At 38.2% G+C, this 14,910-nt stretch overlaps 1 protein-coding gene across 1 annotated transcript in view; it reads left to right on the top strand.

Moving 5' to 3' along the window:
- The window catches only part of LOC111339527 (bifunctional glutamate/proline--tRNA ligase), a 31,991-nt gene extending 17,373 nt beyond the window's left edge, over positions 1-14,618 (top strand). Inside the window, exons 19-36 of the mRNA XM_022946203.2 lie at positions 1,134-1,224; positions 3,629-3,832; positions 4,162-4,379; positions 4,873-4,924; positions 5,763-5,856; positions 6,099-6,214; positions 6,914-6,986; positions 7,162-7,241; positions 7,699-7,800; positions 9,032-9,187; positions 9,318-9,398; positions 9,820-9,939; positions 10,686-10,859; positions 11,116-11,199; positions 11,384-11,460; positions 11,859-11,937; positions 12,889-12,953; positions 13,742-14,618. Coding sequence (XP_022801938.2) covers positions 1,134-1,224; positions 3,629-3,832; positions 4,162-4,379; positions 4,873-4,924; positions 5,763-5,856; positions 6,099-6,214; positions 6,914-6,986; positions 7,162-7,241; positions 7,699-7,800; positions 9,032-9,187; positions 9,318-9,398; positions 9,820-9,939; positions 10,686-10,859; positions 11,116-11,199; positions 11,384-11,460; positions 11,859-11,937; positions 12,889-12,953; positions 13,742-13,898 — 2,023 coding nt within the window. The 3' untranslated portion in view covers positions 13,899-14,618. The remainder of the gene's footprint in view (positions 1-1,133; positions 1,225-3,628; positions 3,833-4,161; positions 4,380-4,872; positions 4,925-5,762; positions 5,857-6,098; positions 6,215-6,913; positions 6,987-7,161; positions 7,242-7,698; positions 7,801-9,031; positions 9,188-9,317; positions 9,399-9,819; positions 9,940-10,685; positions 10,860-11,115; positions 11,200-11,383; positions 11,461-11,858; positions 11,938-12,888; positions 12,954-13,741) is intronic.
- The last annotated feature ends 292 nt before the right edge of the window (positions 14,619-14,910 follow it).

Genomic DNA, 14,910 nt, shown 5'->3' on the forward strand with positions numbered 1-14,910 from the left:
CACAGCTCAACTTCAGCATGACGTGTAAATAGCCGTTGAGTTCCAAATGGTAATTAAAATAATTTGCCGTCGCGGTTTCGGTTCGCAGGCGACGCAAATTGTGGCCATTTCACGTTGTTGTTTTGCATAGGACGGCTAAGAAATGTACAAAGTTTCAAAACGCACGTGCTGAGCTATTGTTCTGCCAATTAGATCTCTTGTTTTTCCACGTCCTCGTTGCTGTCGCCGTCGTGGTTTTTTAACGTCCTTCTTAGTCTGATGTGAAGGCATCCAGGGTCATAGTCTCAGCTGTTGCTCAATTTTCTTTGCGGCTTTGCTTGGTTAGTTACTCTCTCTTTCTTCCACATTTTTTTTTTAAGTCTTCTACTTTCTAGCCGGTTTGTTCAGCCGTACCTGAAGGTCTGCGGTGGTGGCTTGATGTCCCTCCTTTCTCGCTACCTCTACAGCACTTATCCACTAATTCTTTTGACAAAGTTTTTATCAAATCTTAGTTCTTTGACTAGCATCTAATTTCTCCTTCCATTAGTACTCCACTTAGGGGCCGACCATTTAACTCTTGAGGGGGGGGAGGGGGTGGGTGATTTTGAAAAAAATTTCCTGCAAGCGCTTGTTGGAAGAAAAAAAATTGCATGCAGCTTACATGTAACAGAAAAAAAAGAGCATTTAGAACGGAAAAAAATATCCTGCCCAGCAGATTGCTTGAAAAAAAATTTCTTGATAACCAGAAATCACCCACCTCCCCCCCCTCAAAAGTTAAATGGTCGCCCCCTTATTAGGTTGTTCGTTCCTCTGTCGCTTCCTCCACAGCACTTACCCACCAATTATTTTGACGAACTGTTTTAAGAAACTCAATCCTTTGACCTCCAAGACGGACTAGCATTTAATTTCTTCCTTCAATATCGCCCTTGAATCACACTTAGGTCACGAGAATAAAAGAGATTATCCGCCAAGAAAAGAAAATCTTGATTGTTAAACCACTTCTCCTTATCAGCACTTTAAGAAATGTATAGAGAACAGTGTGGAGAATATACATACTGATATGAGGGTGTCAAAGCCGGTCTCAGGTTATCGACTGAAGACCATTGTTGTACCTTATGTGTGACTATAGCGTTTTGTTGATGTGTTTGTTACAGTCGTTACACCGGCCGTGAAAGTCCATGTATCTTGTTCTCTGTCCCTGATGGCCACACCAAACCGTCGCCAACTGGAGGGTCCAAAGTGAAAGTAAGTCTAAGTAGAATATTACGACTTCACCGGAATTTATGACAAGACTGTAGATCGTACTTCAGTGCAAAGGCTTGACGAGATTCCTTGCTGTGCGGTAAAACTAGAGAAAGACTGTTCTGTTTTGCACAAAAAGGTTTGTGTTGGTGTTATTAATCCTCACACTTCCACACTAGTTCGAAATTAGTTTTACTCGTTGTCTTGGACGAATGAATATGTATTCAATTCAGGCCTTAATAATCAGGATCTTGTGGTGAGCTAAAAAGCGGTGAAAATGTTGAGAGAAATTTCCTGAATAAAAGCACTTATCAAGCGCGTAAAAACCATAATTATTCCTGCAATGGTGATGGTTTTAGCGCAGTTTTTATTCTTTTACTGGTGGGGTTTTATTGCGCGGTGAATGCAGACGCATAACCGCGGGGGGAGAGGATGGGAAATTTATCGGCGTTTGTCAGCTAGTGACTCATTTACATACTGTTAATTTTCTCTCTCACTTCATGAAGGTAATTCAAAATACCAGATGGCAAGCAATATCTTAATTCTAATTCTTTCTTCGTGTCTTTTTGAAATCGAATTAAAGTTAATGACTTGATTTTTGTCTGAAAGCTCGTGTTTTCATTCTTAATTTCGTGCAAGGACGCTCTCTAATAATCTTAGAGGAAACAAAATGTAGGAACGCTATTATTAATCGATTCGTGGGATAATTTATCCTTAAAATCCCGTGAACCGCCCAAATTACGATTAAAACTGGAGTTGCTGCTTTTGGTAGATTTCTACCAGGCGTCCTTCGTATGTCCGTCTCTATTTGCTGGCAAATTAAGACTGGGATCGAGTTTTGTTTATGAGTACACGTGGATATTTTTTCATTGGGACTTCGAATATTCAGTATTCAGACAAGGTATTTAAAATAATTTTACTAGATTCGTCTTAGTAGAATAAATTTGGATTAATATTGCACGTCGTCAATAATTTAGACGGCAGAGACGGGATATTTCTGGAAATTATTGTTCCGAAGAAGTAACGAATTTCGCCTCACCTCTCACAATCGATCCCGTCGAATCGTTCCATGCTAGCCGTGGAAATAGTGATTTGTAAACGCACAACATTTTTTTAGGGTTTGGCAGGGCGTCCATTCGTTACCATGTAAACATGAAATGTTTGATCGGATTTTCTGTCTCTTTATTTTTTGCTCCCTAACAAGTGATACGTTTTTCTAGATATGCTTTTGTTTGCGAACGGGTACCTATTTAATGCTTCTTTAAAGATCGAATTAATCGACTTGACTTCCGAACATTCTTTGTAGATCGACTGTATAAGGACCTATTCAATTTAGGGCGCCGATTTTTTTTTAAAGTTTATGTTTTCATGCAGAATTTAAGAGTTACGTGGTTGTATTAATAATTATGTAAATTGTTGAGGAAGTTAGTATTGACAAGTTTAGTTACAATAACGCGAATTAATATGCTCGTTAAATTATCTGTTGTCACGCGATTTTGAAAGAATCTGCGTCTTCCTCGAAGACTCCAAATTTTATTGAATTAGAATAACGGACATTAACCTCTTGATGTTCCACTACGACAAATAATTATATTGACCTACTGTTATTGAAGATGGAAGTTTGAATGTCAAAATATTAATTTTGTCAAATTCTAAACATTTCTTACGTACCGTCTGCACTCTTGAATTAACTGTTGTTTTATTGAAGTGATATATTAATTGACTTTTTGATGAAATCTTACCGGCCTTGGAGCACTCTGTACAAGCTTATCTCAGTTCTTTTGTTTTTTTGTTTTTGTTTTTTTTTTTGTTCATGTTTTTTGCATGAAACATGGAGTAATTAATGCTCCATCAGGTGTATGGGAATGGCTGTCTATCATAGAAAACCCTTCTCCTTTCCTCAGCATTTTGCCAAGTTTCCTTGACATTTTCCTAAAACCTATGTTACAACCCTCTAACTCCCAGAAGTGATTAACATGTTACTACAGGTACTTTTCCACTTAATATCCATACATTATTCAGTGAACATGTGATGAGAATACTCAAACCTGTTAGGTAGAAGTTATGTTGATCTAACACTTAATACATACACACATACATAATTTATTTGAATAAGGTCATGATAAGGGCAGCTTTCACTGATGTGGACCTTTTAATTCCCATAACTTGTCTGCAAGGAAATCTTTAGCAACCAAAAGGGAGAATTAACAATCAGATCCTGGGGTTTAAGTGCGAATGAAGTGAGAAGAATTAATGAATTCAACAGCCTTTCTCACAAACACAGTACAGAGACCCAAACAGGACTTCCTGTAGGACCTTTCAAGCTTGTGTCTGTTTCCCTAAACACTGTAATGTCACCTAGCTTGTCTCTCAGAAATAACATGATTTATCTTCTTTTGATCTTAAGGAGGCAGGAGGCCACAAAAAGAGTGAAAATAAGGGTGATAGCAAAAAGAAAAACAAAGGAGAGAGCACCAAACCATCAACCACAATGAATGGAACAGATTTTGCCAAGCCTACTGCATCTCCTGAACAAGTAGAGAAACTTAAAGGCAAAATAACTGTGCAAGGAGACAAAGTGCGAAACCTTAAGTCTAGTGGAGCCCCAAAGGTGTAGTGCAATACATTTTCTACTTACTAACAAATCTAACTTTAAATTGTATCAGACAGTATTTTTGTCTATTTTGTAAATGTCATTAATATGCGACTAATGGAATGCTTGCGTATTTCATTTTCTGGATGATACCAAAAAAGGTCATCATTGCTGTGGCTCAAAAACAGATTCTGCAGTTCAGTATTCTCCTGGAGCACAATAACATTGCATATTAAATGAATATTCCTGGTGTTTATAGTTTTATGAGTTCTCATTGTTATATGATTTTACAACAAAATCATTTTATCATTTATTCATTGTATATTTATTTGTTACTGAATATTTAGGAGGAAGTTGATGCAGCAGTTGCAGAACTACTGAGGTTGAAAGGAGAGTATAAAAATCTGACAGGAGAAGATGTTGCTGGTGGTGGGAGGGGAAAGAAAGAGAAAAAGAAAGATAGTGGAAAGGAAAATGCCAAAAAAGATTCAAAACCTGTTAATAAACAGGAGAAAATAGTGGCTGAGAATGGTGATACAGAAAGTGGAGCCAAGAAAATCACTAGGTATGTGATAAGTTAGCTTTTTTTAAAAGCTTTGTTCACCCTGAGGGTTTAACTTAGATAAATACAGAATAGAGAGATTTAGCACCACATTTATGTGTTACATGAATGGCAAGAGTGACCTTGTGGCCTTGTTTTTCCAGCCATTTTTTTTATATTTACTGGTTGCGCTTTGCCGTTTCTACATGAAAATAACCTGTTTCGTGTTTGCTGTGTATGTAAGATTTTCTTCACTTTTTCTCACTCTCAGAGTAGAAATTAATTGCTGGAAAAAATGCACCAAAACTATTCATTGTAAGTCATACAAGGGCACCTTCAGTTTCATCATGGCATGAGCTCACGAGAAGTTAAAGCAGCAGGGCTCATGCTATTTTATGGAAAAGGACTAGATGACATTTGCTGTTACACATTAACCCTGTGCTAAATCTCTCTAACGTTGGGATATTTTTTTAGTTTGAAGGAAGGGTATGACTGAAATTTTGTTTGTCAAATGCAGGCTCGGTCTAGAGGCTAAGAAGGAAGAGAACCTGAGTGATTGGTTTTCTCAGGTGAGAGAGTTTTGTACAGTTGCTAGTCATTTCATAAATAAGGTTGTGCTTGTTCATCATGATTAAGTATGATAATAAGAGTATTATCGTTTCACGACATTCCAACTGCATACTGCTAGATTCACATCATAAGTAACCGCATCATGAGACAAAGGATAATAGTACTAATTGATAAATTATAAACTAAGCTAGAGCACATCCAAACATCTTATTAAGAATAGTCTTTACAAGGTGTTTAACACCCTAAGCAATCAGGAATTTTTTAGTATTATTTTTTATGATTGCATGTCCTTGATTTGGCCTACCAATGAATCCTCCAAATCTTTTTTATTCCTGATCATATGAGATTGTCTGTAATAAATGGAAAATTGGGAGCTTTTCTATTTTCTGTACTTATTAACTGCAGGTACTTCTTTGTTAGTTGGCTATCAAGATTATATCAATTATACAACATACAACATAACTCAAATGATAATCAAAGGGCATTCAAAATCTTTCATATAGATATGTATATATATAAATGTGAAAGATCTTGAACATTCTTTGTTGATCCCTAATTTTGAGTTCATTATTTATTCTAAACTGCTCAGCTCCAGCCCAACCACCCAGCCAGAGCCAGTTCCAGTACATGTGTGAGGAAAGAAGGGATGGGGGTTGGGAAAGCATGAATTTTTTTTCAGGCCTTTTATTTTAGTTATTAGACTTCCTTACTGTGAGAATTGCTTTCATACACATCATCAAACTTCTCGCTAAAATCCAACTTTACCTATATGTACAGGAAATAGTTTTTCTACTTTGTTTTCATCCGGAAAGAGCATTTTTAAACTGTCTTTTTTAGGTCATAACAAAGTCAGAAATGATTGAGTACTATGATGTTAGTGGCTGTTACATCCTGAGACCTTGGTCCTATGCCATTTGGGAGCGTATAAGAGGTACTGCATGAAGAAAGCAAGAATTATTTTGTAGTACATTTTTTACAGTGGATGGTACAGAGATTGATGATACGTATCTAGATCTTGGGAGCTAACGGTTAGGTCACTTTGTCTTTTCTTTTTTTTTTTTTTTTTTGTACCCACTATCATTTAAACAGAAAGTTGCAATTATAATAGTTATTGTTTCTTTGATTTGAGGTTTTCTCAAGACAGATGCAGTAATTTGCATTCATTTTTGTTAGATTTCTTTGACAGTGAAATAAAAAAGCTTGGAGTGGAGAATGTGTATTTTCCAATGTTTGTGTCTCAGTCAGCCCTGGAAAAGGAGAAAACACACATTGCAGACTTTGCACCAGAGGTATTTGAAAGAAGCTTTGAACAAATAATTGAAGATAAAGGAAGGTAAACAAACAAATGGACATGTAGAGAGACAAACGAACAGACAGATAGACAAATGCTGAAGTGTGTGACACACTAACAAATGGATACAGGCATGGAGATATATCTTATTAACCAAGCGCGAGGGCCATACTGGGAGAATATTGGCCCGAGGTCTTGACAGTACAGACTGAGCGCAGCGAGGTCCGTACAAAAAAGACCAAGGGCCGATGTTCTTCCAGTACGGTCCCGAGCAAGCTTGGTTAATAAGAGATTTATTATACGACTGAAGTTCAAAGGGACACACGTGTAGTATCATTCAGGACCATTCGGGACAGTGCCCGGTCCAATACTTAGAGAATATTGGACCGGCAATAGAGCATTTTGATTGGTTGATTTTAGTTATTGGCCCTCTGACTGCCTGAGTCATGTAATAAAGACAGTTATAGATTAATTAAAGTTCATAGCATTATGACTTTGAAAAGAAGTACTCTTAGACATATTACTTGCATATAAACATTTTGAAATATCACTATTAGAAGATATGTGTCAAGCACAGCATAAAAACTAAAAGTGAAAGACATTTAAAAAATAGGAACTGTGGAACTTAGAATATATTACATTAAGCTTATTTGTTGTATTTTTGCCTAAATGCCAATTGCTGCTTTCTGTCATTTAGGTTGCCTGGGTAACAAAGTCTGGCCAATCAGAACTTGCAGAGCCAATTGCTATCAGACCAACCAGTGAGACAGGTACAATAAGCTTGGATTGAATATAGTGATGTGAAATGATGACTTTTAATTATACCAGGTATAGTAGGAAAGTAGCTCTTGCTTGTAGTTCAGCCAAGTTGCTTTTGCTCTGCTACTGTCTTGCTATGGTTATATTCAATTCTCAATGCAGCCTTCTTTTTTTTTCTTTAATAAGTTATGTATCCAGCCTATGCCAAGTGGATCAAGTCACACAGAGATCTGCCACTGAAACTTAATCAGTGGAACAATGTTGTGGTTTGTAGAAAAGCCTTTTTAGCGCATTGTTTCTTCCTCTCTAGCTATTAATTTCAGTTCTGTTCTGACAATACTTTATTTCAGAACAACATGTAAATACATAATTATTAAGAAAAAGGAAACCCAGAGGTTGGCCCTATATCAAGGGTCTCCTATTCTGTTAGTGATGATGGTAGTCTTTATTTCCAAAAGATAAAAGTACATACATGTATCTTTTGTTATATTCTACTCAGGTATACACTCAAGTTAAACTAGAAACGAATGATATAAAAACTACATAGAAACTACATTATCTTGTGTTTAAAAATCAGTCTATTTACATAGGATGTCATAAAAAATTAATCGTTCGGTGTTAACCTTGGAGAGGGCACACTGCTTTTTATGCAGATTATAGTGTTGTGGTTGTTGTTGTTGTTATTGTTGTTGTTTACTTTCCCTGATGATTTTGTTGTTGTAGAGATGGGAGTTCAAACATCCTCAGCCTTTTCTGAGGACTCGTGAGTTTCTTTGGCAAGAGGGACATTCTGCTTTTGCAACATATGATGAAGCTGTTGAAGAAGTTAGTAAACAGATATTATGATACTCGCACCATCTTCTTTTTATTAGTATAGGTATCATTACTATTACTATATTTTTTATTATTTTTCAATTTATATTAGCTATGTAGTTATTAGTGTGAACTGTAAGCCAGCTCCTCACCCCAAACTCGTTGTGGTGTTCCCAAGGCTTCCTGAATGGGATTATGGCAAGGAAGTAGTGATGCCTTGCTCTGATGAAGTTGTTTGAATTTTTCTCTTTTTTTTTTGTAAAAGTCAAAAATAACATAGCTATTACATTGTATCTATTTTTCTTTTAATGGATGGTCTCTGTTGGGTACTGATATATGTATATCTTATTAGACGTTTTGTTGTGTAGTATCGCTGAGTATTTTTACGAGTTGTGTCGTATTTTGACGAGCCCGTAGGGTGAGTCAAAATACAAATAACGAGTAAAAATACTCTGCGATACTACACAAGAAAATATCTAAGTTATCGTGTTGCTGTTTCTATTTTCTTCAATAAATGAAGAAATTCCCTGTTTAACCGGTACTCTTCAGTACAATTACCGCGTGATATTTGTACTCATCTATGGCGTTATTTGTACTCTACGAGGTGTAGTTGGATAATAAACTATGTTATTTGAGAGTAACAATTAACTTTAAGATAACTGAGCATGAGTTATGAAATGGGGTGGTTGGATAGAAGCTAAGGTTGCAAGTGTTCCAGTGTGTTCTGTTGTAAACAACTCTCACCTGCTCAATAATGAAATACTGTAGGTATTACATTGTATCTGTGTCTGTCGGATCCCATTACCATAAAGGTAAAGGTAAAGTCTTTTTATGAGCCAAGCGGCCCAGTAGGCCAGTGCTCAACTCCAGTTTCCGGCGCATAAAGCGACTAAGAGTAGCTCTACTTCCCCCTGGATGGGATGCCAGTCCATCATAAGGTTACCCCCCCCCCCCCCCTGCGTTAAATTCGCCGGTACCCATTTAAACACCTGAGTGGAGAGAGACGCACTCTGACAGTAAAGTGTCTTGCCCAAGAACACAACAGAATGTTCCCCGCCAGGGCTCAAACCCGGACAACTCGATCCGGAGTCGAGCGCACTACCATGAGGCCAGTGTGCCTCTCCCATTACCATAATATTAGGTTAATTTAGTCCTAGCTCTCACCCCCTACATAGGGAATTGTTGTGTGATATTGTGTTTTAAATTATTCGCTTCGTAATGTTGAGTTTCGTTCTTTTCCCAGGTTTACACAATTTTAGATCTTTACCGTCAAGTTTACACTGATCTCCTGGCCATTCCAGTTATCAAAGGAAAGAAAACTGAGAAGGAAAAATTCGCAGGTGGCGACTTCACTACAACAGTCGAAATCTACATATCAGCCAGTGGACGAGGAATTCAGGTTTGTTTCGCGTCAAATTATTTGGTTTCTGCATCTCCTTTATGAGCGGGTTGTCTGTCTCAAGCACCGTTTACAGCCCCACGAGTTTCAAATGTGTGCAATTAACGGTGATGTCATTGTTTTATTTCAGGGGGCGACGTCTCACCATTTAGGACAAAACTTCTCTAAGATGTTCGACATTGTCTTTGAGGATCCCGATCCAACGAAACAGGTCAGCTCAACTATGTTTACTTGAAATGGAATTATGGTTCATCGCAGGATTGCAGGAAAACCCCTCCCCTCTCCTCTTCCCTCTCGCTCTCCTCCCCCACCCACACCCACACCCCCCCCCCCCGCTTCCCTACTCTTTGCTCAGGAAATACGAAATCTAAAGCAGTGATTATCATCACGCAGTAGAGTCTGGAGAACTATTGGTGGGGTTGAGGGCTTGCGGTGCATTATCACACGTAAGGGTGGGTGCGTGGAGGAGCAATTCTTTTGTGGTACTGAGACCGACATTAGTAAAAAGGGTTAAGTCAATCGTTGTCATTATTTTTTAGGTTTGGTTTATCTTTTTATTAATTGACTTTTTGTGTATGTGTGTGTGTTTTGTTTTTTTGTTTTTTTGTTTTTTTTTAATTACTTTATTATAGGACAAAAGATTCGTGTACCAAAATTCCTGGGGTCTTACTACGCGAACAGTTGGTGTCATGACGATGGTTCATGGCGACAATCAAGGACTTGTCCTACCTCCTCGCGTGGCGTCAATTCAGGTATCTTTGAAATCGCTGTAGCACTTTTTTTTTTATGCAATTCGATTGATTGTCATACAATTAAAACCAAAAAAAAAAACTTCAATAGCCGATCAAAGTGAAGGAAATTATGAAAAAGACTCTATAAGAATTAAAAGTAAAAACAAGCAAACTGCTTCTGGTGCGGAAAACCATCACTGATCTGTTTCGCGGAGAAATTGGAACAAGTTTTCCGGATCAATCACAGTACGTCGTAGAGCCAACGTAAAGCAATCCCTGATTTTGTTCGTCACTCAGTTGGTATGTCCTCAAAATCTAGTAACGCTGGTATTTTAGGATGAATTTAGTTAGAAATGCAGCCAGAAACGACTCTTCTTCTCACTGTGGAGCTAGTGAGAGTTTGAAGTTTTTAAATGTGACTTAAAGCGCTTTAAAGCCCAAGAAGACAAGTCGCCACAGGTTTTAAGCTTTGCATCTTGACTGCATCCTAATGGGTTGAAAGGACGATACGATTTTGTTTTTCGACTAATCAAAATGTGCAACGAAGCTGTCTCAGATAACATGACAGTTGACTTCATATACTCACTCAAAAATTGTTCTGCACCAAATTTCTTAAAACGATTTTTTCCTGGTGAAACTTTGCATGGACCTTTGAAGCTATAACTAGTATGGAAAAAAAAAAAAAAAACACCGAGTCCTCAGACCCAGATCTCTCGCATAGCTCTCTCTTGTCGGCAGATATGTGACACTTAACCTCATTTTTGCAGGCTATTATTGTTCCTTGCGGCTTAACTGTCAACCTCCCCGAAGACGAAAAGACCAAGCTCTTAGACAAGTGTAAACAATTGGAGCAGAGGCTCAAAGCCGCTGGAGTGAGAGCCAAAGGAGACTACAGAGATAATTATTCTCCAGGATGGAAATTTAATCACTGGGAATTGAAGGTATGTGTAGCCACAGGTAGCACAAGTTCCAGCAATGGGCCTCCGTTGATTTCGATATCAGGCTTTTTAGCCGTAAAATTTTTAATTTGTATGTACCTGAAGAAATGGCTGAAGGTCAAAACGTTGTAGTTAATCGCTGGAACAATGTATAGTTTATCTTCCTTGTTTCTTACATGATTTACCCCTTCTAAACATGTAGGAGAGACTGGTATCCTTTGGTTTTGATGTTAATGTATACATTTTTTTTTTTCTCCAGGGTGTGCCTCTTCGTATCGAAGTTGGACCTCGTGATTTGAAGTCCGAACAAGCTGTTATGGTACGGAGAGATACTGGAGAAAAGGTAATGGCATTTTAGGGATTTTCTGTTTTGCCAAGGTGATATCTGTTGTAGTTTTGCAGAGAAATGTTTCGGTAAAGAGCCTCATGTTGCGTTGAACAAAATGAGCGTGAAAATTCTCTTCTGCAGTTGCAGCATCCCCAATCCACAATGCTTAAAAACCTTTTCTTCCTTTTGTAATTTCTAGCGTGTTATCAAGCAAGCTGGTATTGAGAAGGAAATTCCAGAAACTTTGGAGCGGATTCATTCCGACATGTACAAGAGGTAACTGCTGCATGCAAACATCAACCTAAATTGTCAGGTTTTCTTCAATGTCTTATTCCCAGAGGTTAATGGAAAAGAATTAGAGCTTGCTCCTGGTAGAATGTACTTACTTTAATATTTCAGAAAAATCGCACAGGCTTGAAATTCTACTCCAATCATACAAGGACGTCATATTGAATATGTTTGCCCGCAAAAGCTGGGAAGAGTGACAAAACTACTTTTGAGATAGAATAAATATATGAAAATCATATGACAAAACTACTTTTGATAGAGTAGGGTGGGAGGGGAATCTAACTCCCCCTTCCCCTCCCTTACCAGTTAGCGCCCGTTTTGGCAAGGTCGTTCAGGAAACTTAACGTGCTGCCTCTTACTTTTATTTTGATCGCATTTCATATCAGAGCGAAAGACGACATGGATTCAAATCTTGCTGTAGCTCACACTTGGACCGAGTTCAACGCAATGCTGGATAAACAAAAGGTTTGTACTCTCTAACTATGTTCGCACTTGTTTCGTCGGACGTGCTCGTTGAAATCACAACGTCTAATTCGAGCGAATAGAAAATATCACTGGACGAGTGAGAATTCGAAGGACCGAGCACAAAAATCTGCCTAAAACGCGGGAAAACGCGGGCGACCTTGTCACGCATGATTTTAGTTTTGTTTCTGATTGGCTAAAAAAGAGTAGCACGCGTTTTAGAATGATCGGACAAAGTAAACCCTTTAAGATTACTTAAGACACTCGAGTTCTACGCAAAATAATTTACGACTGAACTTAAAATAATAATTGTGATATCAAATAATATTAATGATAGATAATAGATAATTTAGCAATGGACATTCCACTGGGTGGCTCTTCTTGTCCACTGTTTCCAGATGAAAATTCCAGCTATTTTTTTTTTTTTTTTTTTCAAGTTGATCGTTTCTTGTAGAAATCCTTGTGAATGATCTTCTTATTTCGTCGCCAACTTGTTTTACTATAAGGTTTCTTTTCATCATTCTCCCATTCTTACCTGCCCCTTCTTAGAATAAAGCAGTTTTATAAACTTACATCGCAGTGTATTTATTTATTGACAACACAAGAAATAGAAACATGCTTGGACTAACCCTTACAACCAAAAATTGGGGTAAACATAGAGTGTGTTGTCACTCTCTGAAAGATTGGAACAACCTAGATAAAACCATTAGAAACGCACCAGACATTGTAAGCGTAGCATTTTCAGTAGCTTTTTTATTTAATTCTTGTTGTATTTTAATTGCAGCTTCTTATCAATTTTTAATTTAGTTTTTAAATTAATTTTTTTTTATCTCTAGGTATCTTTCATTTTTCATAGAGTCTGATTTATTACCTTTAAGGACCTTTCTGAAAACCACAGCGATGTAATGAAAGTTTCTTAATAAAAGATTATAAGTAATATTGCGTTCTTTTTAGATCATCCAAGCGCCGTTCTGTGGCGACGGGACCTGTGAGGGAAAAATTAAGAAGGACAGTGCAAGGTATGAAAGCAGACGCATGACCAGAAACTGATATCACACTTCACTGATTGTCGTAAAGCCCCTGATGTAATGGGCGTTAGTGTATTCGCGTAATTGACCAAGTGTGAGGTCAAAGTGGCTGGCCATTGGTCCATTCCCAGAAATAGAGAGGGAAAAATTTTTGTGCCCTTAGCGGAATGTGTGGAAATGCTACGAATTTTTTTTCTTTAGGGCTGCTATAATGAGTTACATAACAGTATTTATTCAAAGTTACAAACCGGAGAATCCCAGGCGGGTGAGAGAATCCTTTCTCAGGACTCGCTTTGGTAGCCAATCAGAGCTCAATGTTTCCTTTTGTAGCTATTACGAACTTATGATGCGCTTCAGTAGCCAATCAGTACTCAGGATTCTCTTCAGCAGGGGAGCAGGGATGGCGCAGTGGTGAGAGCACTCGCCTCCCACCAATGTGGCCTGGGTTCGATTCTCGGACCTGGTGTCACATGCGGGTTGAGTTTGTTGTTGGTTCTCGTCCTTGCTCCGAGGGTTTTTCTCCGGGTCCTACAGTTTTCCTCCCTCCGCAAAAACCAACATTCCAAATTCCAGTTCGATCTGGAAAAATTGGACAAGGAAGAGCCACCCAGTGGAATGTCCATTGCTAAATTATTTATTATAATTATTTATTCAGCAACAAACGAGAACTCGGCATTCGTTCCTGTAGCCAACGAGGACTCAGAATTCCTTATTTAGCAGCCAATCGGAAAACACGATTTGGCAGTTAATTGATCACATCCTTCCACATTTTATTTCAGGGACCAAGATTTGGAACCTGGTGCACCATCAATGGGAGCAAAGAGTTTGTGCATTCCCTTCGATCAACCCCTGGAGATCACCGCTGACACGAAGTGTGTATACCCTGGATGCGACCAGACACCAAAATGTTACACGCTTTTTGGCAGAAGTTACTAGGACTTCGTTTCCTTCCAAAGAATTATTGTCTTCTCCAAGCAACCTTAAACTCAATCAATGAATTTTGTCTCCACAATCTTCCAGTCTTCTAATGTGGAGGGAATTGAGCTGTGCAGTTTTTATGTACGGGTCTCGGGGCTACTTGAAGCTCCTAGTTTACCAGAATCGAAACCAGTCTTAGCAAGTTTCAAAAGAATCGTAGCGAGTTTATTGAATTCCAGGGAAAGTAGGTAACTTTTGGCATCGTGCGCCAAATAACATACCTTTTAGAGGGAAATTAGAATCTCTATGAAAGGAAAAATACGGTAAATCGCGCAGTCAACATGAAGAGAGACGAGACACTTGTAGCCAAGGGAAGCTTTGGTAGTTCATGAGAAGGAATACTTGGTTTTGACACTGTATCCTGCTCTACGCTAGTTGTTAGACAGTACTAGTTAGCTACTTCAATCTTCTCATACTTTGTCCCTCCCTGCGAAGATCTTTAGCCTTGGAGCTCAAATTGTAGCAGAAGTTTAGAAACTACGAAGTGACATTGAAGCCGAAGGCGATAATAAAGATTTCAGAGCTAAAACGATATTGTAAACTTTAAGCTTCTAGTAGATGTACTTTGTCTTTTTCCGTACGTAGATCCTAGTGCTCGGAGCACAATTTGTAGCAGAAGCCAGTACCTAAGAAATGACACTGAAGCCGAAGGCGATAATAAAGATTTTAGAACTCAAACGATATTGTGAACTAAGCTGTTTAAAATCTAACCCAATGTCATGCACGATTAATATTCGACCCTGATGCTTTTTAAAACATACAAACAAAGAAAAATGAAAAATAATATCAACAAAAAAAATTACATTGACAAGCCAAATTTTTTTAACCCTTCTTGCAGGTTTGCACAACTAAAGGAGGTGAGGAGGAGGGAGGGTGGGGAATGTGGAGGCTTTTGGTTGTCACCTGGTTACCATTAAGACTCTACAGTATTCTAACAATCCGCGTTCATTTGCAGTCCATTTTCTATATT

Source organism: Stylophora pistillata, chromosome 14, assembly GCF_964205215.1.
Source record: "Stylophora pistillata chromosome 14, jaStyPist1.2, whole genome shotgun sequence".
NCBI lineage: Eukaryota > Metazoa > Cnidaria > Anthozoa > Scleractinia > Pocilloporidae > Stylophora > Stylophora pistillata.